The sequence below is a fragment of the Dermacentor silvarum genome, unplaced genomic scaffold (assembly GCF_013339745.2).
Source record: "Dermacentor silvarum isolate Dsil-2018 unplaced genomic scaffold, BIME_Dsil_1.4 Seq955, whole genome shotgun sequence".
Lineage (NCBI taxonomy): Eukaryota > Metazoa > Arthropoda > Arachnida > Ixodida > Ixodidae > Dermacentor > Dermacentor silvarum.
The window spans coordinates 97,441-124,704 of NW_023607015.1; the positions used below are offsets into that span (position 1 = coordinate 97,441).

Consider the following 27,264-nt stretch of genomic DNA (forward strand, 5'->3'; position numbering starts at 1 on the left):
GAGCCTATTCGTGATCCAAGTCAGCGACATCAATATGCCAGAGCGAAGATTAAAAAAAAAAAGAAAGTAGTTGGCACTCAAGAGGGAGTCAAGGGTCACGTTGGGACCATGACACCTTCCCAAATATGATAGGAACAGATCATTCGCTGCAGCAGTACGAGGTAATAGGTAGACGTTCTTCTTGGGTATTTGGTTTAGGTTACGACAATATACGTAGTAACGCCGAATACCATCTTTCGTTTTTTTTTACGGGAACCACAGGGGATACCCAACGATGGAACGAAGGCTCAGTTATATATTTAGACAGCGTCTTTTTTACCTCGATTGGAATAAAATTCCGCCTTCGCCTGTAGAGACACGACACGGCCAGTGATGAATAGGGTGGATCACTATGCCGGTGTCAATGTGGTAAGTGACGATGGACGCTTGGCCTAATCGTCAGTTACAAAAGTCAAAGAAGTCACTATTAGAGCTCCACATGCTGTAGAGTTGCGGAGTGCAAATTCCCGAATTGTAATGATTCCGGAATCATTCAAAGTTTCCAAACACCCAGAATGGATTGGTAATTGAATGATGGCACCAGCCTGGCAGATGGAATAGAAATGGAAAGGGAGCCCGAAATTTCGGTATGGAGTTCGAATGGAATGCGGACATTGACCTCGGACCGCGAAATGTTTATTTCAGCAAGACTACGAGACCAGTATATTATACATTTGCAATTAGGTTTCAGTGGACTTGCCCACTTGACAAAATTTCTCAAATGTTACTCGATGCGGCTGTTTCACCATTTACCTTTAGGTAACTACCTCTGCCGCGGTAGTTAGGTGCAACAGGGTATTCTGCACATTATTCACTTCTGATTATCTGCATACCTTGCCTCGTTGGCATGTCGAGGTACATTTAAAGACAGGAATATTTAGTTAGAGTTAAATCATTAACCTTTTTGCAAAGTTGTTAGGTTAGTTGATTCCTTGCTTTTAGTGCATTCCGAATATGCGTTAAGAATTTAAGTATCTGAAAATTCCTCGATTAATTCTAAACCTACAACAAAGGGATGCAGGCCAGAAATGGCCCTACAACAAACGCTTGCACACTGAGCGAGTCCGCGGTGATCTGGAAAGCGCGCCATATTTAACAGCGGAGCTGTTTAAGCCGACCGTTAATCCGTGCAGAGCGAACAGAAAATGGGGGTCGATCCTGGCTGTAGTGCAGAAAGGGTCCAAGTGCAATGGCACATACCTCTGCGAACTAGCGAAGGTGTTTAAGCTTAGCCTAAATACGTGGCCAATACCTTGCGATAGCTAATCGATAGCCCATCATAGCTAATCGATAATCGATCAATAATCAATAAATGCCTGAAAAAGCTGGGTATGACATGGTAGTGCTTAGCGTAGCCCAAATACGTGGCGAATATCTTGCGATAGCCAATCAATATATAATCAATAGGCAATCAATAATCGATCAATAATCAACAAATTTCGCAAAATGCTGGGGATGACTTGGTAGTGCTCGGTGCAGATCAGCACCGCTGTCCTTGCGCCACGAGTACAAGCTACGCTAACTTCTGCCCGGAAAGGGCGATAACAGGTGGTCGGAGAGGTGTGCGGGAAAATTGTGTCTGTTAATGTGCCGGTAAACGTGAACCGAAAAAAAGCAGAACACTCCAACGGTTTCTTCGGTTTGCAACTTAATTACTGCGACAGCAGCAATCTCCTTGAAAAGCATTATCTTAATTTTGCTTGCATGTTGTTTCTAAAAATAATTGCGCTCAACTCGTGCATAGGTGCTTAAATATCTCGTTGGTTTTGCTCGAACGAGTAATTATAGAAATGAAAGGCAACAACGACCACAAAAGTTAGGAGGCCACAATGTGTATTTGTTATTATTGTCAAGGTCGAAGACTGGGCGTATTGGTATGCATACTAGGAGTTGGATTGCGTAACATTTTCACGGGAAACACAGAAGAGAAACACGCACAACAGAGCGCTGTTGTGTGTGTTCAGTTTCTCTTCTATGTGTCCTGTCAAAATGTTGCGCAATCCAATTTATACATATTTTTATGCTTGCATTTTTTTACTGCGTAAGCTGTTATGGGATTAATCCAATAAGTGTTCGGGTTGGCGATGTCGGCGGGCGTCCGTCGCAGCTATCGCTAGGATTGAAAAGAAGAACCCAGTTCTCGCGGGATCGAAACCGGTCTCTGCGCGGGAGTCAGCAACTCTACCAATGCGCCACGCCGGCGTTTGCTAGCTGCTGCAGAAACATGCCCTATGCATGTGTCCTAGTGCGCGATGATGTGAGATGCGCGCCACGTAGAGTCGGTACATGCAAACTTGTCATTGCGCTTGCACATTATTATACCATTATTGCACCACATAGCAGTTGCAGCTTATCGTGCAGCTGGTCACGGGATGAGAGATGTGTGCCGCGTAGCATTGATACGTGCAAACCGTGCATTGCAGTTGCGTTGTATTCCACCAGGTGTCGCAACATGTATAGCGGTTTCACGGTATCGTTGCAGGTGTCAGGATATGTGACATGTATGCCGCGTAGTCTAGATGCTCTTCTGTTGAAGTTACGATGCCTCCTTGCAAGGTACGAAGCGCTGCTGAAGAAGCGAATCGTAGGGCTGCGCGCGTGGCTGCAACTAGGCAACGTCGGGTTCAGCAGACTGCTGTGCAGAAAGCAGAACAACCCGCAGCTGGCCATCGACGCCGGGCGGAGAGTTCAGTTCATCCTCGTGAAAACGACGCAAAGAGATGGTCCCCTATGAAGCCGCTCCTCTAACTTATGATGTGACTGTGCTGCGTCTGCCGCACAGGCCTGTGACTTTTTTCTTTGCTAAGCACTTAAGCGCAAGAAGTAATCAATTATAGAAAAAGCGTTTTCTTTACTGGAATTGCAGGAATACATTCTACCGGCTCAGCCACTCCAGGAGCGGGAATGGTCCAACTCTCACCATTCTGAGGAATTAAAGGTGTAGAATTACGGGACCTTCACTCTCATGAATGGAGTGGGAATGGAATGGACAACTTCACTCCGCAACTCTGATACGTTGCAGAGGTCTTCACTCTGCTGAGGCGAAAGATCCGATCCAGTCATTTTTCTCAAGGTGTCATAGTCACAACGTGAGTCTTACTCGGTGTTTTGATCCTTAGATGAAGCATCCAAGGCAAAACTTTTGATGACCTAGTTCTGAATATTGTAAATTGTGGCCAGAATATCGCTGCTGGTAAAACTCGTGGCGCCCAAATGAAATTCAAAAAAGGAAAGTACGTGTGGCGGTTTTGAATGGCCGAAACAGTGTTGGGCACAGTGACCTTTTGCTTAAGCAAGACGACAGGAAGCGGTGATATGTAGTCACCGTCAGGTGCGTGAATGCGCGACGTCATGCAGGCCAACAAAATTTGTTGATCTCAGGCGACCGGGGCGGTTAGCACAGATGTCAGGAACAAGACGTAGATCTCGGCGAAGGGCACCTGCTGACCAGTCGTTGAGTGCAGAGTGATAATCAAAGCGAGTAATAAGTCATGTGGGTGGTGGGAAATTACTTCAGTGGGACCACCAGCGATACTGAGAGGGGCAGTGCGTACGCTTTGTTGTCGCCTGCAACTGCCTCTTAGCAACCAATATAAAGAAAAACGAGTCGGGATGCGTCAGTGAGCTCTCTCTTGCAGTGCATGCGCGGTAGCTTTTTTTGAAACGTACGCTACCTCTGGCAGCCGTCGGCGATTCAACAGTTTTCATCTTGAGAGCTAGAGGTCAAACTACAAGGGAGCATTAAGGCGCGTTTATAGACCGACGTTATCAGCACGCGGGCGAGTGTCATCAGACGCCGGGCGCATCAGAGCGCATTGGCGGCGCGTCCGGTTTCGTTGGCGGCGCCAGTACGTCGAACCATCGGCCGAATTATAGTACCGTATAGGGTACCATTGTTCTCGCCTACGTGACATAACGTGCGGGCGCGTTCACGCTACGTCGGACTATATTTTGGCCTTTACGGAGCCCTGAAAGGAGACATTGCCGCCGTTGCCGAGTAGAGTTGGGCCCGGCTGCGAGTTGTGACCAAGTCTCACTACTTTATTGATCACCGCAGTGTCTTCTTAAGCATACACAAAAATGATGAATAAACACCGTATTCATTGCAAACATGTCTGTATATCATTGCGAAACCACACCTCGGCCAGAGCTCTAGGATGGGCCTAGCCAGGTCAGTGAAGCTTTCGCTATCAACCAGGGTTGACCAAAGCTAAACCACACCAATTTTTTTCTTAGATTTGGAGCGGTATGGTCGCCAAAGCTTTTTGTCTTGTGTAAATGTGTGATCGAGCCCCGTTTTTGACGAACATGCGTCTTGTTGTTTCTGATACTGTTATTTCTTGCTGTATAATGTTTCTCCGCACGTCGGCACGTGGGCAGGTTCTCGCTATATCCACATCTTTTCTGAAATGAACGTTCAGTTGATAGCAAGCGCTCGTGGTTTCATCTCTACCTTCGTTTTCTTGTGGGTATTAAGCGCTCAATGTTCAACATTTTTCATGCCGCTGGGATTCAAGCAGCCTCCCCCCCCCCCTCCATTCAGCCCGGTTATCCTTGGTAGCTTCAAAAAAAGCAAGAAAAAAAGAAAGAAAAGAGCATTCCAATATTCACTTTGCTGTATGAACAATCTTGAGCGTTAATTTAATATTCCTGCTTCATTTACTAAGAGAGCGAATTAAAATTATTGCAGCTTACCTTCTGGTGTAGCCACACCATATGTTCCCATTTGTGCGGGTATTTTAGATATCTTGTGCGCTCCTCTCCCAACTGATGATCGCTCGCTGTTTATGAGAGGCTGAATTCGATGCGTAAAATTCAGTAACCCAATCTAGAAGAAGCGATGTTTGCTAAGTGTATTGCCTCTAGAATAAAAGTGAAAAAATATTGTTGCGAACAATCGTTACCACATGGTAGTGCCCTTCCCTCTGAGGCTTGACGAGAAGGGAAGCTTGCAATGATGTGTCCTGGTAGAGGTGCCTCTCGTGGTAGGCGCCGTCAACCTTGTAAAGGTACATGGAAAATAGGGAAATTGTGCGGTATTTTTAGGATGACTTGGTTTTGAATCATATAAAAGATTGCTGTGCACAGTGTATTGCTTCCGTGTTTTTCTAAAGCAGGCGCAGAGGACTAGTCAGTAATGACGTTCATTCGAAAATTTGCTGCCGAAATTTTCCTGTATTTATGTTCTCGTAGCTAATTCAAGAGGATCACAAATGCTAATTCACTATTTTAGCTTATACAATGCATTTGCAATATTTAGGCGTAGCATCAGTAAACTCTTGTGTTCTACCATAATTGATTACCAATCGAGTTATCCGTTTCCAGAATATTCAGAAAGAGCGTTAGCGTTCAAGTTTCGATCGTCTCGAACTGCTAGAAGAACGTACATTCTTTTGTTTCTCTTTAACGGCCTTCACGTTGACTGTAGTACTTTGACTACAAGAACCTCGCCGCCGCACTTACCAACAATGAAGAAACGATCGTTTACCCACCAGAAACTCAAAAAAAGATATACGATAATGTCACTTGCGTCGATTTAGAAATCTATTTTACCGGATTCTGGACAAACTAAGGTGGTCTGTAGCACATAATACAGAAAATAATTTTAACAAACTACAGACCTGTTTGCTTAAACATGCCTTTACTCAATATTACGCCTGGCAATGCACCGCAATGAAATAATTACGTATTTTATGAGCGTATAAAGTACATTTTTATGAGAACATGTTCATGTTATGTCAAAACGCAATCGCTAGTGTCAAGTACACTTGTGGGGAAGAAAATATTCTGGACAGTTCCAAAGAGACATTGGTGAAATATTTAAAGGCAATAAATTTGTCATAAAGACGATATACAGATTTTGTACCGGGGTTAAGGTACAATGCTTAACCCAGCTTAAGGCCTGGGTTAAGCATCAGTGGCCTAAAATACTTCACTGGAAAATGTAGAAAAAGCAAAGTTCACAGTGCACGTTTTATTCGCTGGTAAAAGAAAAAAAATATTTCACGCGCCAGTTATCCTGTTAATATGCTTGTTCACTCGTTACGTTTTATATACACTCGGAATTACGTCATTTTATATTTCTGTTTCAAACTTTACACTTATCAGAAAGATGGAGGTGGGAAGAGTTTAAGCTGATCCTAAGACGGGATTAACAAATTACCGCAGTCGTAGCTTTAAAATTTCAAATGAAATCAGCTATGTCTCCCTCAAGCATTTGAGGAAGGCAGCAAGACTGTATGGTGTTAGTAATAAGACAGCTTTATACGAGAAAATAAAATCGCATTCAGAAAAAATTCAGGCATGTACGAATATTCCTTTTCCGCTTACATAATTCTCGGCGAAGCCATCTTCTCTGAGGTCTCTGAGCAAGACGCTTGCGGCTAGCACTGAAGCCTTCTTTAGGGTTAGAACGTGGTCCTCTTGAATAACTAGAAGCTTCTGAAAGGCCTCTTCTCGGTCTTCGTAAACTTGGGGATAAACTATGACGCTATGTTCTTGCTTGTTTTGGTTGCTAATTGCTGAAAACAAAGTAGCCCACACTTTTACTTGGCATCAATAAATGTTCTCGAGGCACATGGGGAACACTTTGTGAACAGTAAACAAAAACATGTCATGCACATATTGCACCAATGGGCGTCAGAGCAGTCACTCTATTCTTTTGTATTGCGTTGAAATCATTCAGAACTAGGGCCCGTACTCCGAAAACGTTTTTACGCTATAACTTTTCGTAAGAAAAAATTCCAGCCAATCCTGATGTTCGACATATTGTTACGCAAAAGCTACGAAAGGACAGAAGAGAAGAACGAAGTGCGCTTGTCTTTGGAGCGGCTCGGTGTCGGCGCGGCAACCCTTTGCCCTTTTTCATCGATTCATCTTTAAATAAACGCACGCCATCGTAACAGTTTTGGTGGACGGTGCTGGGTAAAACAACGGCGCCCCCGAAGAACGACAACGAACCGACCGCTGAGGCGCAATCCGTGGAGCTTCGACGAAGTCGCCGAATTGCCGGTCTGCCACCAGAGATGGCTTCTGACGGCGACAATCCGCCACCTTCTACCAGCGTTCCATGGCAGCCCTACATCGAGCCACGCACCTTCGCTGGAAAAGACGGAGAAGACGTGGACGGATGGCTCAGCTTCTACCAACGAGCAAGTCGGTTCAACGGCTGGAATGCCACCGCCCTTAACAACGTCGCCTTCTTCCTCAAGGGAACAGCGTCTGTGTGGCTTGAAAACCATGAAGAAAGCTTGACAACTTGGGAGAAGTTCGTAGACGAAATTAAGAAGTCTTTCGGAGATCCGACAGCTAAAAGGAAGCGTGCAGAGCAAACGCTAATGCAGCGAGCTCAAGTCCCCGGCGAAACTTGCACTACGTACATCGAGGAAGTGCTTAAGCTGTGCAAGGCCCTGGACCCTCAGTTGTCAGAAGAGGATAAAGTTGGCCATCTGCTGAAAGGGATCGCTGAGGACGTGTACCAGTTCCTCATAGGAAAAACCGTCTGGAATCCGTAACGGACGTCATTCTGCACTGCCGCACATTTGAAGCGCTCAGAGCTCGGCGTATCACACCGAAGTTCGGTCGCCTGGCCAACGTGACTAACGTCGCCAGTGTTGACGTGGTCCCAGCTCCATCCGACCTCGCCTCAATGATTCGGCAAGTGGTGCGCGAAGAGCTTGACCGACGCCAGGCGGTTTCCCTCTCGACTGCTCGGGTTCGAGAGCCTTTCTAATCCAGCGACTTTGGTTAGACGTCCATTACCGCCGCCTCCGTAGATGCCTACAACTTCGCGCCTCGTCCAGCAGTGTCAAACCATACTACGAACGCGCATCCCAGTTACCAGTTTCACAACGGTTACTCACGCAGACCGCCTGCAGTTCCTCAAGAGTGGGACGGCCGTGCCAGTTATCCTCCTACTGACAATTTCAGTGCGTCCCGTGAACGCCCCATCTGCTTCCAATGCGGCATTCGCGGTCACGTCGCCCGATTTTGTCCTCACCGCCGTCGCACGTCACCACCGTCCTATGAACGACCACGTACTTTTTATCGGCGGGGCAACCGACAAGGTGACGAGACACGTTGGTCCTCTGATTCTGATAGCAGGACGCTCTACCAGGCGAATTACCGTAGCGACTCACCAGCTTCTGTGCGGAGCTTGACACCGCCACCTTCACGCCAGCGCAGGTCTCCATCTCCGCGACGGCGTCTCACGTCACCGCCACCTCGTCAGCTACATGCCCCTATGCCTCCGCCAGTCGCCATGTGTCATAATAAGATTCGTGTTTTAGTGGACAATGTTACTACTTTGGCCTTAGTGGACACAGGAGCGAGTGTCTCTGTTATCAGCCAACATTTCAAAACCCGACTAGGCCGTAAAGTGATGTTTCGCAGGGACACCTCTAATACATTTCGTGCTGTGAGTGGCGAGTTGCTGCGACCTATTGGTGTGTGCACCGCGAACGTTTACTTCTCCGATAACGTGTATCAAGCCGAATTCGCAGTGCTTGCTAAATCCACTCACGACGTAATTCTTGGCCTCGACTTCCTACAACAGTGCGGTGCCACTGTTGACTGCGGTACCGGCGAGCTTTTCCTCTCTCCTCTTGCTGACCAACCTGCTACATGTTCACGCACTCTCGCCGTCATTGAAGATACTGTCTTACCGGCACGTTCCTTATCCAGAGTACGAGTTGCTGCTTGCGGTGTCGACGCCGATACATTTGATGCAATTGTTGAGCCTGTGCCTTCGATGGTTGTGAAGAAAAGTGTGCTCGTACCTCGATGCGTCCTCTCTGTGGCCTGCGGAACAACTACACTATGGGTGTCAAATTTAGCCTCCCAGTCTGTTGTGCTACCCAGCGGTATCCGACTTGCCTCTTTTGAAGTGGATACCAGCCTCAGCATAGGCGCTTTAACTGATGACACGTCCCATGAATCCCAAGAGCACGGTGCTGAAGACTCGTTGCCGTTTCTAAAAATGATCAACAAGTCATTGTCCTCAGAGAAGCGTCAAGCCCTGGTCAGCGTCCTTCAAAAGCATGCGTCATTGTTTGATTTCGCGCAGAACGCTAACAAAGTTCACGTTCCAACTACGCGGGCTCGCCACAGGATCGACACGGGGCCCGCGCATCCCATAAGGCAGAAACCTTACCGCGTGTCCGCGCCAGAGCGCAAGATCATCGCTCAACAGGTCGACGACATGCTAGCCAAGGGCGTCATACAAGATTCCTCTAGCCCTAGGGCTGCGCCGGTCATCCTCGTGAAAAAGAAAGATGGGTCCTGGAGGTTTTGTGTCGACTACCGGCGTCTCAATTCTGTGACGAAAAAGGATGTGTATCCACTTCCCCGGATCGATGACGTTATCGACTGTCTTCATTCCGCATCCTACTTTTCATCTGTAGACCTCAGATCGGGCTACTGGCAGAAGAGAAAACCACTTTTGTGACCCCAGACGGCTTGTTTGAGTTCAACGTCATGCCGTTTGGTTTGTGCAACGCGCCTGCAACATTTGAACGGTTTATGGACACGGTACTGCGCGGCCAGAAATGGGAGATTTGTTTATGTTATCTTGACGACGTCGTCATTTTTGGCCGCACCTTTGCAGAGCACAACCATCGACTGGACGTTGTTCTGACGTGCCTTGAACAAGCTGCCCTTACCCTCAACTCAAAGAAATGTCACTTTGGCCAACGAGAGGCGCTAGTACTTGGACATCTAGTGGACAAGCAGGGGGTGCGACCAGACCCACAGAAGGTCGCTGCAGTTACCGGCTTTAAACAACCGCAGTCACAACGCGAGCTGAGGAGCTTCTTGGGTCTTTGCTCGTACTTCCGACGTTTTGTGCCCAACTTTGCCGATACTGCCTACCCTCTCACTTCATTGCTGCGCAAGGGTAACCCTTTCACCTGGACAGCAGATTGCGATTCCTCGTTTCGTCAACTGAAGTTCCTGCTCTCTTCGGACCAATCCTTCGCCATTTGACCCCTCTGCCTCAACAGAATTGCACACCGACGCGAGTGGAATCGGCCTCGGCGCCGTCCTCGTCCAGCGTTTTGGTGACGCCGAGCATGCCATTGCCTACGCCAGCCGTTCGTTGAGCAAGGCCGAACAGAAATACACCGTCACTGAGCTAGAGTGCCGCGCTGTCGTCTTTGCAGTCCAGAAGTTCCGGCCATATCTCTACGGGGCCGCTTTACGATCGTTACTGATCACCATTCACTATGTTGGTTGGTTGGTCTCCGCGACCCGTCTGGCCGCCTTGCTCGATGGGCGCTACGTTTGCAAGAATTTGACTTTGCAGTCCGTTTCAAGAGTGGCCGGCATCATGCGGACGCCGACTGTCTTTCGAGTCTCCCTCTACCGACAAGTGAATGTGACGCCGACAATTTCGATGAGTTTCTGGTCGCCATCGACGACGTTCTTTTTCCCGATCTGGCCACCTTCCGGGAAGAGCAGCGTAACGACCGCAGCCTGGATGGCCTCTTTGCCTCAGCTGCTCAGCCAACAGGTAACAATGGCTTTGTCATCCAAGATGACCTGCTCTACAAGAAGAACTACGCGGCTGAGGGTGCCCGCCTCCTCTTAGTGGTCCCTAAGAATTTGAGAAACCACGTACTCCGTGCTATGCACGACGACTCCACCGCTGGACACCTGGTTTCACTAGAACATACCACCGCATTCAGGGTCGATTCTATTGGATTGGTATGCGACGCGATACAGAAAAGTATGTGGCCAGTTGTAACAAGTGCCAGCAATTCAAGCGCCCGAATACTGCTGCGCCGGTCGGACTCCTTCACCCAGTGGCGCCACCATCATCTCCTTTCGAAATGGTTGGAGTTGATCTTCTCGGCTCATTCCCGCGCTCATCCAATGACAACCGCTGGATTATAGTCTGCGTCGACCACCTGACGCGTTATGCGGAAACCGCAGCGATGCCTACGGCCACGGCTCTTGATGTTTCGAGCTTCCTCTGTCCTCCGTTTACTGCGTCATGGACCCCCTCGTGTTATTGTGAGCGATCGCGGTCGCCAGTTCGTGGCCGACGTAGTCGAAGAGCTGTTGCGTCTCTGTGCTGCCACTTTCGCCACGCGACCCCGTATCATCGCAGAAAATGGTCTCGTCGAGCGCACTAACAGAACTTTGACCAACATGCTTTCGATGTACGTGGATTCCAGGCACAAAAATTGGTATGACATCTTGCCTTTTACATACGCCTACAACACCGCAAAGCATGAAACTACAGGCTACAGCCCTTTCTATCTTCTTTATGTTAGACCACCCCGCAACTTCCTTGACACCATTCTACCTTTTCTCCGCATGCGGACTCTTCTCTTGCCCAGACTCTCTCCCGCGCGCTGAGGAAGCACGCCGCATAGCTCAGCTCCGTACGTTGGCATCCCAGGACCACTCCAAGATCCGCTACGATGCACGACATAAGAATGTGTCATACGACAAAGGGGACATTGTATGGCTTTGGACACCACTTCGTAAGCGCGGCCTGTGCCAGAAGTTTCTGGCTCGTTACACCGGGCCTTTCGACATCACCGATTGCCTCAGTGATGTAACCTACTTGATTGCTCGCCTCGTGTCCAATGGCTACCGGTCTAAGAAGACGCAGCTTGCTCACGTCGCTCGCCTGAAACGCTGTCATCCACGTGACTCAGTGGACGTAACAGTTACTCGCCCAGCGGGCTTCGTCTGTGAAGGAGAATGTTTTACGCAAGCTACGGAAGGACGAAGAGAAGAACAAAGTGCGCTTGTCTTTGGAGCGGCTCGGTGTCGGCGCGGCAACCCTTTGCCCTTTTTCATCGATTCATCATTAAATAAACGCACCCCATCGTAACAATATTATTATTTTTATTTTTTATTTATTACATACTGCAGTCCGAAGACCAAGCAGAAGGGGCAAAAAAGGGAACATAGTAATATATACTATATCTAAATATCTAACAACCTATAATAAACATTGCAACTGAACGAAAAGCATACACTAACAAAGGTGATTAAATATACATGTGTAGAAAAAATTGCATAACTATGTATTGCAGACTTCGAGATGCGTTAACCCGAGACTAAGGGAACACTTGTATAGTCTCAAAGGTCGCCCTAGCACGCATTTGGCGATGCATTGTGATGATCATGCGTGCTCACTTGTCTTGGAAGCACCGCCATTTTGTTTAGGCATAGAAACCAAACCGCGAGAGAAATTGTGGAAGCTCACTGGATTGAAAAACTAAAGGAAAAATGCATGTCATCCTTCTGTTTCATTGTTAGATAAAGAGAATTCGCTCTTGTCATCATATCTTTAACACATTTTCGCCTTCTGTGCTTGTTTTATGAATATTGCTGCTTTTATTGCGATAGCAATTATATGGACACCCGAAAGCAGATTTCTGCCGTCGGCGTCGCCGTCGCCGTTGCCGTCACCGTGAGGTTCCGTATGACGTCAATGGAGATGAAATCGTCGCCGGCGCCGCCGAACGCTGTATGTGCGAGTGAAAGGGCGCGAGGGACGCGCGCTTTCACGGGGAGTGAACCCACGGCGGAGAACAACGCGCGTTCTGCGCCGTGCGTAAGGGCTGCAGAAGTAGGCGTGTCTTTCCTCCTTTACAATCACCATATGTAGAGCAAACGCGCCTTCTTCGGACGCACGAAAGGCCGTGGGGGGGGAGGGGAGGGAAGAGAAGCGACGTTTAGCTGCAGCACCAAGTCCCTATTTATATCAGAGGCTCCGGCAACAGTCACCAAGGCCGCACGCATTTTGTGCGAACGCGGGCAAAACGCCGACGGCGTCGAGAACAGTTGTGCGTGTTGCCGGTGCTGCTGCATGTCCAAGTTTATACAGCTGATAAAGCTACTATCATTACTCCGCATAGCTCTCTACAAATTTGCTATCGCAATTGATGCTTCGCCTTTCAGGTGAAACTGCGACAAAATTTTTTATGCTGACCGGGTAGCGACATTTCATAACAAGCGTTATTTTATGCGCTCTTGATGTGTTCTATTGACAGGATTGTGTAGATCTGTGGGTATTTAAGCCGGTGGTTCTTCCATAAAAATGTCACAGTTTCGCCCTAAGGGCGAAGCAATGAATGCGATAGCAACACAGCAATGTCATACGAAGTAAGGTGAGCGGCTTTGGTAGCAACAACACGCAGAACTGTTTCGACGCCATCGGCGTTTTGCCCGCGTTCGCTCAAAATGCGTGCGGCGTTGGTGACTGTTGCCGGAGCCTCTGATATAAATAGGCACTGCGTGCCGCAGCTAAACGTCGCCTCCCTTCCCTCCCCCCCCCACGGCCTCTCGCTCGTTGGAAGAAGGCGCGTTTGCTCTACATACATGGTGATTGTGAAGGAGAACAGAGACGCCTACTTCTGCAGCCCTTAAGCGAGCACGGCGCAGAACGCGCGTTTGTTCTCCGCCGTGCGTTCACTCCCCGTGAAAGACGCGCCCCTCGCGCCCTTTCACTCGCACATACAGCGTTCGGCGCGCGGCGACGATTTCTTCTCCAAATGACGTCATACGGAACCTCACGGCGACGGCGACGGCGATGGCGCCGACGGCAGAAATCTGCTTTTGAGTGTCCATATAATTGCTATCGCAATAATAAAAATGCAGTTGTTAGAAAGCGCTCGTCCTTGTGTCTCCTTTTTTTCGTCCCTGTTTGTTTGCGCAAAAAAATTTAAGAAAATAAATCTGTTCCAACTAGGCCGACTCGCAGCTAAGCTTCAGTTCATTAACTATGTATTAACAGTTTTATGTACACAAGGGTAAAGTAAACACATCAAAATTTATACACAATCAGTTTAAACACAATGAACAGTTTTATGCACACAAGGGTAAAGCAAACACAACTTAGATAATGCGTTGACATAATGTAGTATGGCAATAACAACAATGTTGTTTAGACAAAAAGATGCATGTGTTTTTCGAAGTCAGGAAATCCACGTTCTGGGGTGCTATGCAGGATGCCCCGAGTTTGGCGAAACTCGGGATCTTCACGAGCTCTGGCGACGCCCCAAGATGAAAGAACTAATGGTATCAAGAAAAAGTTTGTCCGTCGGCACGCCTCCAGTTTCATTGGTTTATCTCGATTCACTCTGGGTGGCTATCATCCCTCGGGCGTTGCCATATGGGCGGTCGACAAACTGGGGCTCACGTGATGATACGGTCGGGTGCGTGGTTGTGCCTTCTTTCACTGGTTTGTCGTTCCACCGAGTGCAATACAGGCACAAGGAAGTTAAGAATTAAATGCATTCAGTACAATATTATTATCACGTTAACGTGGGTTATAAGCATTTTAAAGATTACAAGATGTACACTGAATGTGTATTAGAGTAATTCGTTGTTTAATACGTTTCGTGTTATACCACGAGGGGACGCTCGCCCTCTTTTTTTTCCCCTCTGGATTGGATTGGAGCCGCTCGCTACGTGCTTGCGCTAGCATTTCCTAGCACAGATTGGGGTGCGCCTGGTTTCCGCACTAGGCTTTAAACAGATCGCTCGTTGCTTGTGCCAAAGTAAGGCTGCGAGACGAAGTCAGCGTCGGCTAGCGCAGAAGTGGTTTGCCGCGCGCTTACCGTGTAAGCACTCAGGAATGCGGGAAAGCACTCATACAAGGTCAGAAAAATACGCTTTATTTACTTTTACTTTATGATGCACCTTCATACTGGATAGCGCCGAGCGATGGCTTCTAACAACCGCAGGAAAGAATCTTTATACTGGGTATCCCGAGCGATCTGTGGCTTCTAAGAAACGCAAGAAAGGGTCGTTGCAGCGCATGTGGCTGTTGACGGCCACCACATCTATCCAAGGTGGGACTCCAGCATCGGTGCAGTTGCCCTGCACCCACCGCTGACGAGGTGGCTATCCCCCTTTTTTTTTAACAATAACTTTCCATTTTTTTTTGCATGTGAACGCCCGTGATGGGGTCCACAAAGTTGACGCTGTGGTTGACTGTCTCCTAATGCAGATTGATGCATAGCCCCATTAGCATCCACTAAATATGGAGTACAGTTGTATGCGGCCAATTCGTCACTATAAATAATGGTCTCCGGTTGAACATTGGCTGCAATAATGGCGCCTAGCGTCGCCGCCTTTCGTCGGTCTACCTTGAAAATTCTAACACCCGTCTGGTCGCGCAGAACATGCAGGAGACCCATGGCCACTATCTTTAACACCACCGTAATGTTTGCGACTCGGCGGAGCGTTGTCGCCCATCATTAGGCGGCCTCGATTGCACTTTTGCTCGCCGCGAAGAAGGCACTCGTCAATTTGCGCTGTCTTCCCGGGGCCACCGAGTGGAGCTCGCGCCAGCAGCTCGTCCCTCGCGACCTTACGGGGGTAGCTCCTCCAGTTGGCGATGGCGTGCTCCGATAGAGGAAACAAGTCTACGGTCTCTTTCAACATCCATATGTCTACGCTTTTGCTCATGCAGTACGTGAGCCAAATCATTTGCCGCCTGGAGAGGTGGTCGTTCGGACGGCCGATGCGGTCCGTGTTGGCGCAGTAACTTCCTCGTCTTCCAATATAATTTGACTACTTCGCCTGCGCAGGTTGGTTGGTCCGGGTTGAAGCCCAGGTGCTCGCAGGTGCCCCAGTACTCCGATGACGACGCCGGACCTGGCCTGGGGCTGGGGCGCGGTGGACGAGCTTGCTTGGAACAGGAGAGAGCCGAAGCGATCGCACGAACTATTCCTCTGCAGCCTAGTCACACCAGTCTGCGCTGGGAAAGCGCAGACATAATTTGCCCGCCACCCTATCTCCGCAGACGACGGCCTTCGCCTAACTCGTCACACAGCCAGCGCACTCACGTTTTGGAAAGGCAAAAATGACGCTGAAACTCTACGTCGGACATGTAGGTGAACGGGTCCAGATGATCATATTGACGCTTGCTGCCTCTGAATGCGATTACACAGGCTGCTGCTGCCGCCACCATGTTCCCGAGTTCAACTCGAGGGGGGTTTCGCGATGTACGAGTTTGGCCCGAGTTCGCGTGTCAATCAAAACCATACGTCACGCCCCGCGCGAGGCATGCAACTCTGGTGCGCGCGCGCGCCACGGTTGGGCCACGCCCAACTTATTTTCCGGCAACAGCGACGTGGTGTGGAACTGAGAGGCATCAACAATCTTGACCGCCGACAGAAAATACGCACAGCACACTGTCATCGGTGATGCACCGTAACTGAGAACCACTATCAAAAACAAAGCGGCGACTTTCGCTGGCTCATGCATCTATCTTCTTACGCTGTCATGGCCCCACAACATGGTTCATTGTCTGCATTGTAGCGACGTAGCGCACAGCAAATAATTATCGGAACGACACTGTAGCTGCTTGCAAGGTGTCGATGCGCCGTGGTGGATGACGATGTTGAGCAGTGCGTAGTGTTTTCCAACGTCAAGGTATCGCAGCTGTTTGAGATGGCCGCTCCGTCATCGATGATGTATCGGATCCTCAGTGTCGCAAACACGGTCAGCGCCGAGAAACGCTCGCTTTTTTAAACCCAGTGCGATGGCATTTCTTCATCACAAGCACGGCACACTAAATAGTTGCAACCCCTTCCTGCGTTCGAAGTTTAATTTCCTAACTGCACACAGGAGCCATCACCCGCCAAAATGCGATTGCTGCGCTGTCGTTACTATATCTATCTGCGATCGCTGTTAGCTCAGCAGCAGAGGCAATCGGCAAGCACATTGGAGAGAACGACACACTCAAACTCTGTGTATACATGCGAACGGAGGCACCTTCACTGGGAAAGCGATGACAAGCGATGAATTGCGTCACTGGGCAGCGCTCTCTTCTTTGCAATGCATCGCGGAGGCTTCCCGCTCGCAGATAAACGGGCGCATTTTCACTGTGCGGCGTTACTACGGACCCTAGAATACCGCACAGCCATTTTGCAGTGACAACCGTTGCTCCCGTCGTTTCAGTTGGTAAAGCAGCGGCCTTAAAAGCCGCCTAAGTGAAGCACCTGCGGTGAACAACCATGCCGTAGCGCTGCGTTGCCATTCCCCTAATAGTCAGGAAATGGATAGTCATGACTGACTTTATCAGATTAGAGTGCCTCAATGCGCGCGGGCATCAGGGCACCCCATCAAGGATAGCACTGCACTGCCCCTGGCGACTGCTCACCGTATGAGCTCCCTCGTGCGTGCGACCCTCTAAAATGTATCCACTTGTAAGCTTTCGCCTCACTGTCGCCACTCGCGGCAAAAAAGTGCAAAATTTAATAATTCGCTCGATCTCTGTTTGTCATCAAACATTTATGGCATTCCAAACGAAAAACAGATACTTCAAGAAATAAATTGTTTCTTATTTTATTTGTTGTATTTGAACGTAATCGATTGAGGGAAAGTGTAGGCGCAACAATGCACCGCATGTGCCCTGTTCGCATTCGACGGAGGATAGAAAGATAATGCTCGAAAGAGGAGGCACCGCCTTTACGCACCCGAGAAAGGTGTGGCAAGTGGCTCACGGCAAGTGTGCGGATAAACAGCGGGACAGCCACGGTATTGCGAAATGGGGATAATACGTTGATAACAATACGCGGCGCTGGCGCGTTTTGCTGCGAAGTCTTCTGTGCTTGAAGCACGAAATCACTGTGCCGCGCAGGGTTCGCTCATGTTGTCATACGCGTCTTTCTCTCGACATTTCTTTTTGCCTACTGTACTTGCACGTTCCTTGCTATCTCCGTTCACTGACTGCCATCGAGCAAACTCGGGTGAAACTCGTGCGAACGAGAAACTCGGCGCATCCTGCATAGCGCCCCTGGAAAAACATTTGAAGGCAGTGCATTCCATTCGTTAATGGTTCGCGGAAAAAACGAGTGTTTGAAAAGGTTAGTATGTGCAAAGTACGGTGTCAGATCGTGATTGTGACAATGTCTGGTTTGCCGGGAAGAGGGGGAAATGAATTGACCGGGATCGATACGAAACTGCCGATTTCGGAGCAGGAAAAGAAACTTGAGCCTCGCGATTGCTCTGCGCTGTTTCAAGAGTGGAATTTTGTTAGTACTCATCAGGGATGAAGGGGAATCAAGATTGTGGTAGGCGTTATAGATGAATTTTACTGCTCTCCTTTGGACCATTTGTATCGGGAAGCGTTGCGCGTACAAACGGACAAACACAGGAAAAAAGACGTAAACGGATAGAGCGCAAACTATCAACTGGTTTTTAATTTGTGTAGAAGCCATAATATATAGACTGCTTTGACACGTGCCACAAAAAGGAAGGGGGGAGGAAATGAGAAAAAAAGGGGGAGGGTTGGAAATCAACCATTTCTAGTTTATTAACATAATTTTTAAAATGTGAGTCCCAGGCCACGCATGCGTACTCTAAACGGGGTCGAATGAAAGTATTATATGCAAGAAGTTTGATCTGAGATGGTGCGTTTTTTAGTTTATGTCAAATAAATCCTAGTTTTCTTGAAGCGGTGGAACAAGCGTCGTCAATATGGCTACCCCATGATAGTTGATTTGTAATCTTCACCCCCAAGTATTTAAAATCACTGCCTTCGATCAGGGGATTATTATTTAAGGTGTACCTAGAAGAAAAAGGGCTAATTTTATTCGAGATTCGCATAAAGAGAGATTTGTTAACGTTTAACTCTATCGACCATGTGTTGCACCAATCGGAAAGAGAATCCAGGTTGCTCTGAAAGCACTTTTGGTCCTTTTTACTTTTAATTGACCTGTAAAGAATGCAGTCGTCTCCAAAAAGCTTTAAGTTTATAGCGGAAGTGTCAACTGATGAAACGATGTCATTGATGAAGATAAGAAACAAGGCAGGACCAAGGACACTACCCTGGGGAACTCCCGAGGTTACAGGCTTAACGTCAGAGCTGCAGCTCTCGACCTGGACAAACTGTTTTCTGTTGGAGAGGCAAGAACGAATCCAATTAAGTTAATGGGTAGGGCAATGTTAGAAAGTTTCATGAGTAGTTTACCGTGGCAGACACAGTCGAAGGCTTTTCTAAAATCTAAGAAGATAGCGTCTATTTGGTCGCCCTTATCAAGTGCTATTGAGAAGTCATTATTAGTGGTGACAAGTTGTGTGGTAATCGAGAGGCCTTTCGTAAAAACATGCTGGAAGGGAGCAAAAATATTGTTTCTTGTAGAAAGGACATTATGTAATGCGTAATGATGAGCTGCAGAAGTTTACAGGGGCCGGAAGTTAATGATATAGGCCGGTAGTTTTCAGCATTCAGCCGATCACCTTTCTTGAATATAGGAATGACGCGCGCCGTACGCCTATCATCGGGAAGAATTGAATTATGAAACGAAAGACGAAAAAGGTGGGTGAAGGCATGTGCAATAGGTTCCCTCGTAACGTTGCAGAAAAGCGCTTGGTATGCCGTCTGGAGCGTCAGAAGATTTAGTCTTAACTTTAAGTAACAGAGAAAGGACACCTTCGACAGTTATGAAATCGGCAGATATGGTAGGAAGAGGATGATTATTCGTGTCAGTATGATGTCCCTGAGTGAATACCGAGTGGAAATAGTCATTCAACTGGTTCGTAATTTTGGTTGGATCATTAACAATATGGCCGTTTACTGATATCTCGGTGAGGGTTTTGTGAAAGTCGCTCAAATACCGCCGGAATATATCCGGGTTTGTTTTCAAGAAGTTAGGGAGTGAATGGTTGAAGTATCTCGCGTTGGCTTCGGTTAGCCAAGTCGCAAGCTGGGCCTTTAATGAGTTAAGTCTACAATGGATTGTTTTCTTCTTTCTAGCACGTTTTAGCTTGCGGTGCAAGTGTATTATACCTGGAAAATTGGTAACAGCATTGTGGAACGCGCTCAGCATTATAAGTACCTAGGCATAAACCTAACTCCTAATCTTTCCTGGTCCACACATATCACTTCTATCTGTGCTAACGCATCAAAATCATTAGGTTTTCTACGCCGTAATTTATACAATTCTCCTTCCGATGTACGTAAACTCGCGTATCTTGCTTTAATCCGTCCGCAACTCGAGTTCGCCCCCTCCATTTGGTCACCGCACCAAAATACCTAATTAACAAGTTAGAATCTATCCAGAACAGAGCCAGTCGATTCATTACGCGTAATTACAGCTACCCATCTAGCATAACACAGATTAAACAAGGCCTTGCACTCGAGCCACTAAAAATTCGTCGTGACATTTCCCTTTTATCACTTTTCCACAAACTCATCCACACCAGCATGATGCCATCTGTTCACCTTAATCTAGCTCATCGAACTTCACGCCGACTAAATAACAACTTTAGCGCTTATCACGCATGTACGGTGAACCGATGCTTTCAACCTTTCGGCCCTTCCACGAGCGATTCGTTTGTGGAATGGCCTACCAGATGCTCATCAGAGCGGGATCACGCAAAGTTCTTAAACAACCTAAAAAATATTTATGCACCGAAATTTGATGTATGGCGTTTTCGCGTTCACCCGTGCCTACAATGCTGTTACCGGTATGCTTTTTTTTCTTTTTATTGCTTTTATAGTTTTGGCGATGCCTTTTTCAACTGTTTTTATTTTATCGTCTATGTACGGTTATTTGCGTAATACTTTTTCGGCAGTTATCATATCTTGTTAACTGTTGGTGTTTAAATAGTTACTTTATATTATCTTTTGTGTAACGCCTTCAGACACTACACTTTGCTGTTTATATATTTTTGCGTTTCTCTGTTCGTGTGTTCACTTACATCTGTAATATCATATTTCACCTATGTGTTTTCTCTATTCTGTGCATGCTGTATTGCCCCCCTTACACAATGTCCCACGAGGGCGCTGTAAGGTACTCATAAATAAATAAAATAAAAAATAAATAAATTAGTAACCCAGGGGTTATTTCTGTTTTCCTAACACGTTTGCTTGGCACAAACTTATCAATGCAGAAAAGTATCGCAGTTTTTATTTTATTCCAGGTGGCCGACACATTATCCGGAAGATTGTCGCAAAGGAACCACAGATGATCCAAGATGGCCTGGTCATCAGCCTTCAAATAATCCCTGATGACATGCCTGGATTCTTGTTTGTGTATGTTTTTACACCAATACCGAAGAATAAAAACACGGATTTATGGTCAGAGATGCCTTATTCAACGGAAACTACGTATATATATATATACATCAGAATTTAAAAAGACTAGGTCGAGAGTAGAACGGGCGTTTCCAGCCTCTCTGGTGTACTCGTTAACAATCTGTACAAGATCACACATCAGGACAATGTCGGCAAGCGGGTTCAGGGACGTGATATCAGAGCCAGAGCCAGGAACGCGTCAACCAACACTCATTTTTGAACAGGCACGTGTTCAGGAGAATAATTTTTGAACAGGTACATGTGGTCATATTGCTTAGTCAGATATTCATGCGTTGATGAGGATGGTCTGTAGATGGCACACACGTTGAAGTAATGGCCCCAGCAGCTCACTTTGAGGAATAAACTTTCGTGCTCATGGATTTGTTCAAGGGGCAGGGCACTAATGCCAACTGTAATAGCTATTGCTACACCGCCTCCTCGAGTCGGCCGATCGCGTCTGAAAATTTGGTATGTCGGAGGAATTAGGACTGAATCATTTATACCTTCGTTCAGCCAGGTTTCTGTGATTATTGTAATGTGAGGGTCGTAGGTAAGTAGAAGGTACTCGAGCTTGTGAACTTTATTGGATAAGTTTTGCGAGTTTACATTAAGCACTCTCAAACTTTTGGAAGCTGCCTGCCGAGAGCGTCAATCAGAGCCTGTAGTTTGCGGATGAAGGAAGACACGTGTATTTTTTGCTTCATCCCAGACAAAGTTTGCCATCAATGATGGCAATGCGTATTAACGAATGCAGTCGCAGCCAGCTAATAGCAAAGTTCCTGAAGTTCCCTTACGAACGAACAGCTTTGTGAATTCGGCCCTAGATGATCTATTTTATATAAAGCTCAAAAGGAACGACTTCAGAAAAACAAAATGTCGGGACTTCGTGGTACACTGCATATGAGCCCCAAAGACGTCATCCGAACGCTCATTTGTCACTTTCGAATAGAAAGTGGCTTGTTTAGCTTTAATGTACCAGCTATTATTGCGGTAGAACCAACTTTCATTGCGTGTCGACGTAAAACGTGAAGGAGAATGTCTCTCTTGCCTGTGAATACTCGTTGTTTTGCCCAACAGTTTCGCGAAACAATCTTTGTCGTGCCGCACAACCCGGCACGTTTATTGGTAGTCACTGAATAACCCTGAATAAGACTTCTGTATTGAGGGTTATTCAGTGATTACCGATTACCGAAAGAAGCTCTAAATTTACATATGCTGGTAAGCGAAGAAATTACAATCTTATTGAATAAGATTGTAATTTCTTCGCTTATCAACATCTGTAAATTAGAGCTTCTTTTTCTATCTTTTGGCCTGTGCTACGATGTGGGAATGTTGATTTTCGTGCCAATGCCGCTTAGCAATTTTGAGCAGACTTTTATTTTAACACGAAATTGTTTGATGCCGGCTTTCACGAATGACTTCCTGCAACGGATGTAACGCGCCGCAATCTAGGAGTGGTGAAGCGAAGTACTGTTTCGTAACATTTACGAGCAGCGCTGACAGGGAGCGCTTCGGTAGTCATAGCGCATCGGAGGCTCCATAGCGGTGCTGCCACAGAATAACGAGCCAGGTGTAAATGGCTTCGTGACTTTGTACAGTCGTAATTTTCCACGAAGTAATCATCATCATCATCAGCCTATATTTGTGTCCACTGCAGCACGAACGCCTCTCCCAGCAATCTCTAATTACCCCTGTCTTGCGCTAGCTGACTCTAACTTGCGCCTGCAAATTTCCTAGCTTCATCACCCCACCCAGTTTTCTGCTGTCCTCGACTGCGAATCGTTTCTCTTGGTATCCATTCTGTAACTCTAATGGTCCAGCGGTTATCTATCCTACGCATACCAAGCTCCACGTTTTCCTCTAAATGTCAACTAGAATATCGGCTATCTCCGTTTGCTCTCCGATCCACAGCGCTCTCTTCCTGTCTCTAAAGGTTATGCCTAACATTTTTCGTTCCATCACTCCTTGTGCGTTCCTTAACTTGTTTTGAGATTCTTTGTGAACCTCTAAATTTCTGCCCCATATGTTAGCACCAGTAGAATGCAATGATTGTACCCTTTTCTTTTCAAAGACAGTGGTAAGCTCCCAGTCAGGATTTGGCAATGCCTCCAACCTAATGCACTCCAACCCAATTTTCCTCTTTTGTAAATTTCTTTCTCATGATCAGGGTCCCCTGTGAGTAACTGAACTAGATATACGTACTCCTTTGCAAACTATAGAGGCTGACTGGCGATCCTCAATTCTTGTGCCCTTGACAGGCTATTGAACATTATCTTTGTCTTCTGCATATTCATCTTCAACCCCACTCCTACACTTTCTCAGCTAAGGTCTTCAATCATTTCTTGTAATTCGTCCGCATTGTTGCTGAATAGAACAATGTCATCTGCTAATCGAAGTTTGCTGAGATATTCACCGTTCATCCTCACTCCTAAGCCTTCCAAGTCTAAGAGCTTTATCCCTCATCTAAGCACGCAGTGAATAGCATTGGAGAGATTGTGTCTCGTTGCCTAACCCCTTTCTTGATAAGTAACTTTCTACTTCTCTTGCCGAGTACCAAGGTAGTTGTCGAAACCTTGTAGATATTTGCCAAGATATTCACCTATGCCTCCTGTACTTCTTGATTAGGAAATGCCTCTATGACTGCGGGTCTTTTCATAATCTATGAAGGCCATATAGAGTGGTGGAATGTACTCCGCAGATATATACGTGTTTTAACTCCTGTTAAACACGTATAAAGTGAGCAATTTTATGGTTATAAAAAAGGCCTAAATAAAAGAAATGATAAATGTTAGCACAGTGGAAGTAAATAACGAAAACAACATTTACCACGGCATCTTGTTCAACATTACACAGGACAACTGACAATAATTTATCGTACTATATAGATATAATGAACAGTAATGATTTAGAAGATAGTAATTGCTAGGTAGAAAACAATACCAATCAAGATTTTATGTAAATATTGAGGAAGGTATAAATAAAAAAAAGCGATAAATATATCATAGGGGCGAGAATATTTCATTGAACTCACATAGCAATGCTGTCGTGACTCCGAAGGCGATCTGTACCAATGCTACTTGGAAAAATTGGAAAACATCCATGACGAACACCCACGTATACCGACGTTATGTTCACGGAGACCTGTAAAACAAAACTGAGGCAAAGGTGACCTTGCAGCATTTCATAATGACAGTGTGAGCATACAAGCGCGCTATATAAGCGTCGCTATGACATATTAAAATGCCACTTTCATGAAACCGAGATTAGGCATTTCTCAAGTCGTTCAATTGTGTTGACTTCATGCGGGGAGCGCAACTCGGGGATATCATTTAGCCCTCACCACTCCGCTATAGGCCAAAATAGGAGGACCGATGTGCCTAGTAGTATTTGAAATTTAAGGTTTATTGTGTCGCTATCAAATTGTATTGCCCACGAACCAAGAGTAAAGAAGAAACTAGTCTGACCGGGTCTTCGTCTTGTGGGAGTGACAACAGCCGTGACTTACAATAAATTATACAATAATAAAACATTAGCGTACGGGTGTCACGGGTGAAACAACAAGGACAGCCAGAAGTCCACGTCTTTACCGGAACCAGACCAAAAGATGATGATGATGATGATGATGATGTCCTCAGCACATGGCTCGTACTCACTTCGGGGGATTGTCCAAGAATTGAGCACCTGTACTTCTAGATATCGATTCTGAAACTACAGTTAATGTGCCAAAAGAAAAACGTTCTCTTCTTCCAACCCCCAAGCGTGAACGTGCCACAGTGGATCGGTTATATGTGATCGCATGTGCCATTAACCCTCTCCTAAGGAAGCATCGTCTCGATGTTGCTTGTGAGGGTAAAAAATGAGGGCTGTAGTATAAACAAAAGAAATGTGACGTAACGCGAAATAACAATCTGCTGCTGTGAAAGAAGGAAGGAAAGAAAAGAAAGAAGCAGGAACAAGACGCAACGAAAACGAACAACAAATAACAACAACAAAAAGAACGGCGCTAAGTCGTCAATGTAGTAAAGTGATTGAAAAAAAATCGGAAGACGCTTTGTCGAGACTAAAGTCTGAAACGGCGGAAGCCTGAAACCATTGCCTGTTAAAGTGTCTGTGAAAGTAGTTTGTGGCCGCCTGGAACTGTTGCAGCGCTGTTTGTGGATAAGGTGGAGACGCGTCTTTCGTGGCGGTGCTATGCCAGCTATGCGCGCTACTGGCGTCAGTGCATAACTGGAGCAGCCGACAAAATGGGTAGGCAAGCCGGTGCCGTTGCTACAGCAACTGTAGCAACGACGAAGAAATGACAGACCCGCGCGGCGCCGAACCGCCCCCACACCCGCATTTGACGACAGTGACGTCACGCACGCGAGCCATTCAGGAGGCGCACACCGGCGCCTAGCGACAGTGCCGCAACGAGACAGAGGAGACCAATCAGGTGGCCGGCAAGCTGTGACAGTTTCTGCTAAAGGCAGATGACCTTGAAAATGAGCCATTAAAGGCTTCCGTCTTGAAATATGGTTTGAGTCTTGAAACACCATTGACCTGAGTTTGAGGAAGCCGAAGGGAGTTTCTTTAAGTGCCTTCTGGGAGAAACTCGTGGGTAACGTCGCTGAGTGGGGATACAGACCCACACTTCATCGCCAGGATTGTAAGTAACCTCTCGGTGGCGAAGGTTGTAAAGGCGTGCGTCGGTGGTTTGGCGACAGTGAGTACGACATCGCGTGAGTTCACGGGCCTCTTCGGTGCGCTGGGTGAACGCTGCAGCATCCATGTGAAACATTCCCAAGTTGTCGGGAAGAGCATGGTATCGGGCATCGTGGTGACCTCACGACCATGGGCGAAACGAAAAGGGGTGAATGTTGTACTTTCTTGAATTGCGGTACAGTAGGGAAAAGTGACGTAAGGAAGGATATCGTCCCAGTTTTTGTAGTCAATGGCTACATACATTGATGGCACTTCCACGATCGTCTTGTTCAATCGTTCAGTGAGTCCATTTGTTCAGGGGTGATAAGCAGTCGTTTTGCGATGTGCAGTGCCACTTAGCCTCAAGGCTTCCTGTAGCATCTATGTGGTGAAAGCTGTCCCACGATCAGTAATGGCGACCGCAGGCGCTCCGTGACAGAGGCCGATGCTGTGCACCAAAAAATGGGCCACCTCTGCAGCGGTAGCTTTGGGAGTGCCTTTGTTTCGCAGTACGGTGTTAAGTAATCGGTAGAGACCTTAATCCACCGATTTACCGACGAAGATGTAGGGAATGATCGCAGAAAGTCCATACTAATCTGATGAAATGGCGTCTTCGGTGTTGCTATTGGTTGTAGCAGTCCTGGTGGCCCAACAGAAGCAGTCTTACGTCGTTGGCAGTCGCGACATGTGCGAAATTACTGCTTCACAGTCTTTGCGAGACGTGGCCAGTAGTAAGGGCGGCAAATTTGTTCCAACGTGCGTGTGTAGCCTAGGTGGCAGGACAACCGTTCGTCCTAACAGGCATGTAAAATATCGTCACGAAGCGAGGTTGGCGCAACTAGCAGGAATGCAGCTTGCGTATAGTCAAAGTTCTTATAAAGAACGCCATCCCGCGGAAAGAAAAGGAGGCTAGCGAGCGTGTGAAACTTGGAGGAAGACTTGACGTGTGCCCTTCCAGGTAGTCAATGAGAAAGCTGAGTTCCAAGTCGCCGTGCTCTTGTTGGGCCAGGTCTGTTGCTGATACGGGAGAACGAAAAGTGTCGTCCTCTTCAAGGTCAGCGTTGGCACTTCCGACTGGTGCACGTAAGAGACCGTCAGCGTCGGTGTGAAACAGTCAGCGTCGGTGTCAGCTGACTTGTGACCGATGGTGACGCCAAATTCTTGCAGTCGAAGGCTCCATCGAGCCAGACGACCTGAGGGATCTTTGAGACTCGCGAGCCAGCAAAGAGAATGGTGTTCGCTGACTGCTCTGAATGGGCGACCATACAAATACGGCCGAAACTTTGTTATGGCCCAGACAACGGCTAAGCATTCTTTTTCTGTTGCAGAGTACTTTTTCTCGGCAGCGGATAACGTTCGGCTCGCATAGGCAATCACACGCGCTACGACATTTTGCCACTGAACTAAGACAGCTCCAAGTCAGACGTTTCTGGCGTCTGTGCGCAACTGCGTGTCAGCGTTCTTGTCAAATTGGCCGAGTACAGGTTGGGCCT

The 27,264-nt window shown here is 47.2% G+C and overlaps 1 protein-coding gene across 1 annotated transcript in view; it reads right to left on the bottom strand.

The window, feature by feature from the left end:
* LOC125942048 (uncharacterized) overlaps positions 1-24,260 on the bottom strand; it is a gene marked incomplete at its 3' end in the record, with an annotated part of 95,158 nt that extends 70,898 nt beyond the window's left edge. The window contains exons 1-4 of the mRNA XM_049659964.1: positions 24,123-24,260; positions 6,370-6,560; positions 4,944-5,039; positions 4,735-4,867 (exon numbers count right to left, since the gene is read on the bottom strand). Of these exons, the coding sequence (XP_049515921.1) occupies positions 4,735-4,867; positions 4,944-5,039; positions 6,370-6,560; positions 24,123-24,192 (490 nt within the window). The remainder of the gene's footprint in view (positions 1-4,734; positions 4,868-4,943; positions 5,040-6,369; positions 6,561-24,122) is intronic.
* Between the last annotated feature and the right edge of the window lie 3,004 nt (positions 24,261-27,264).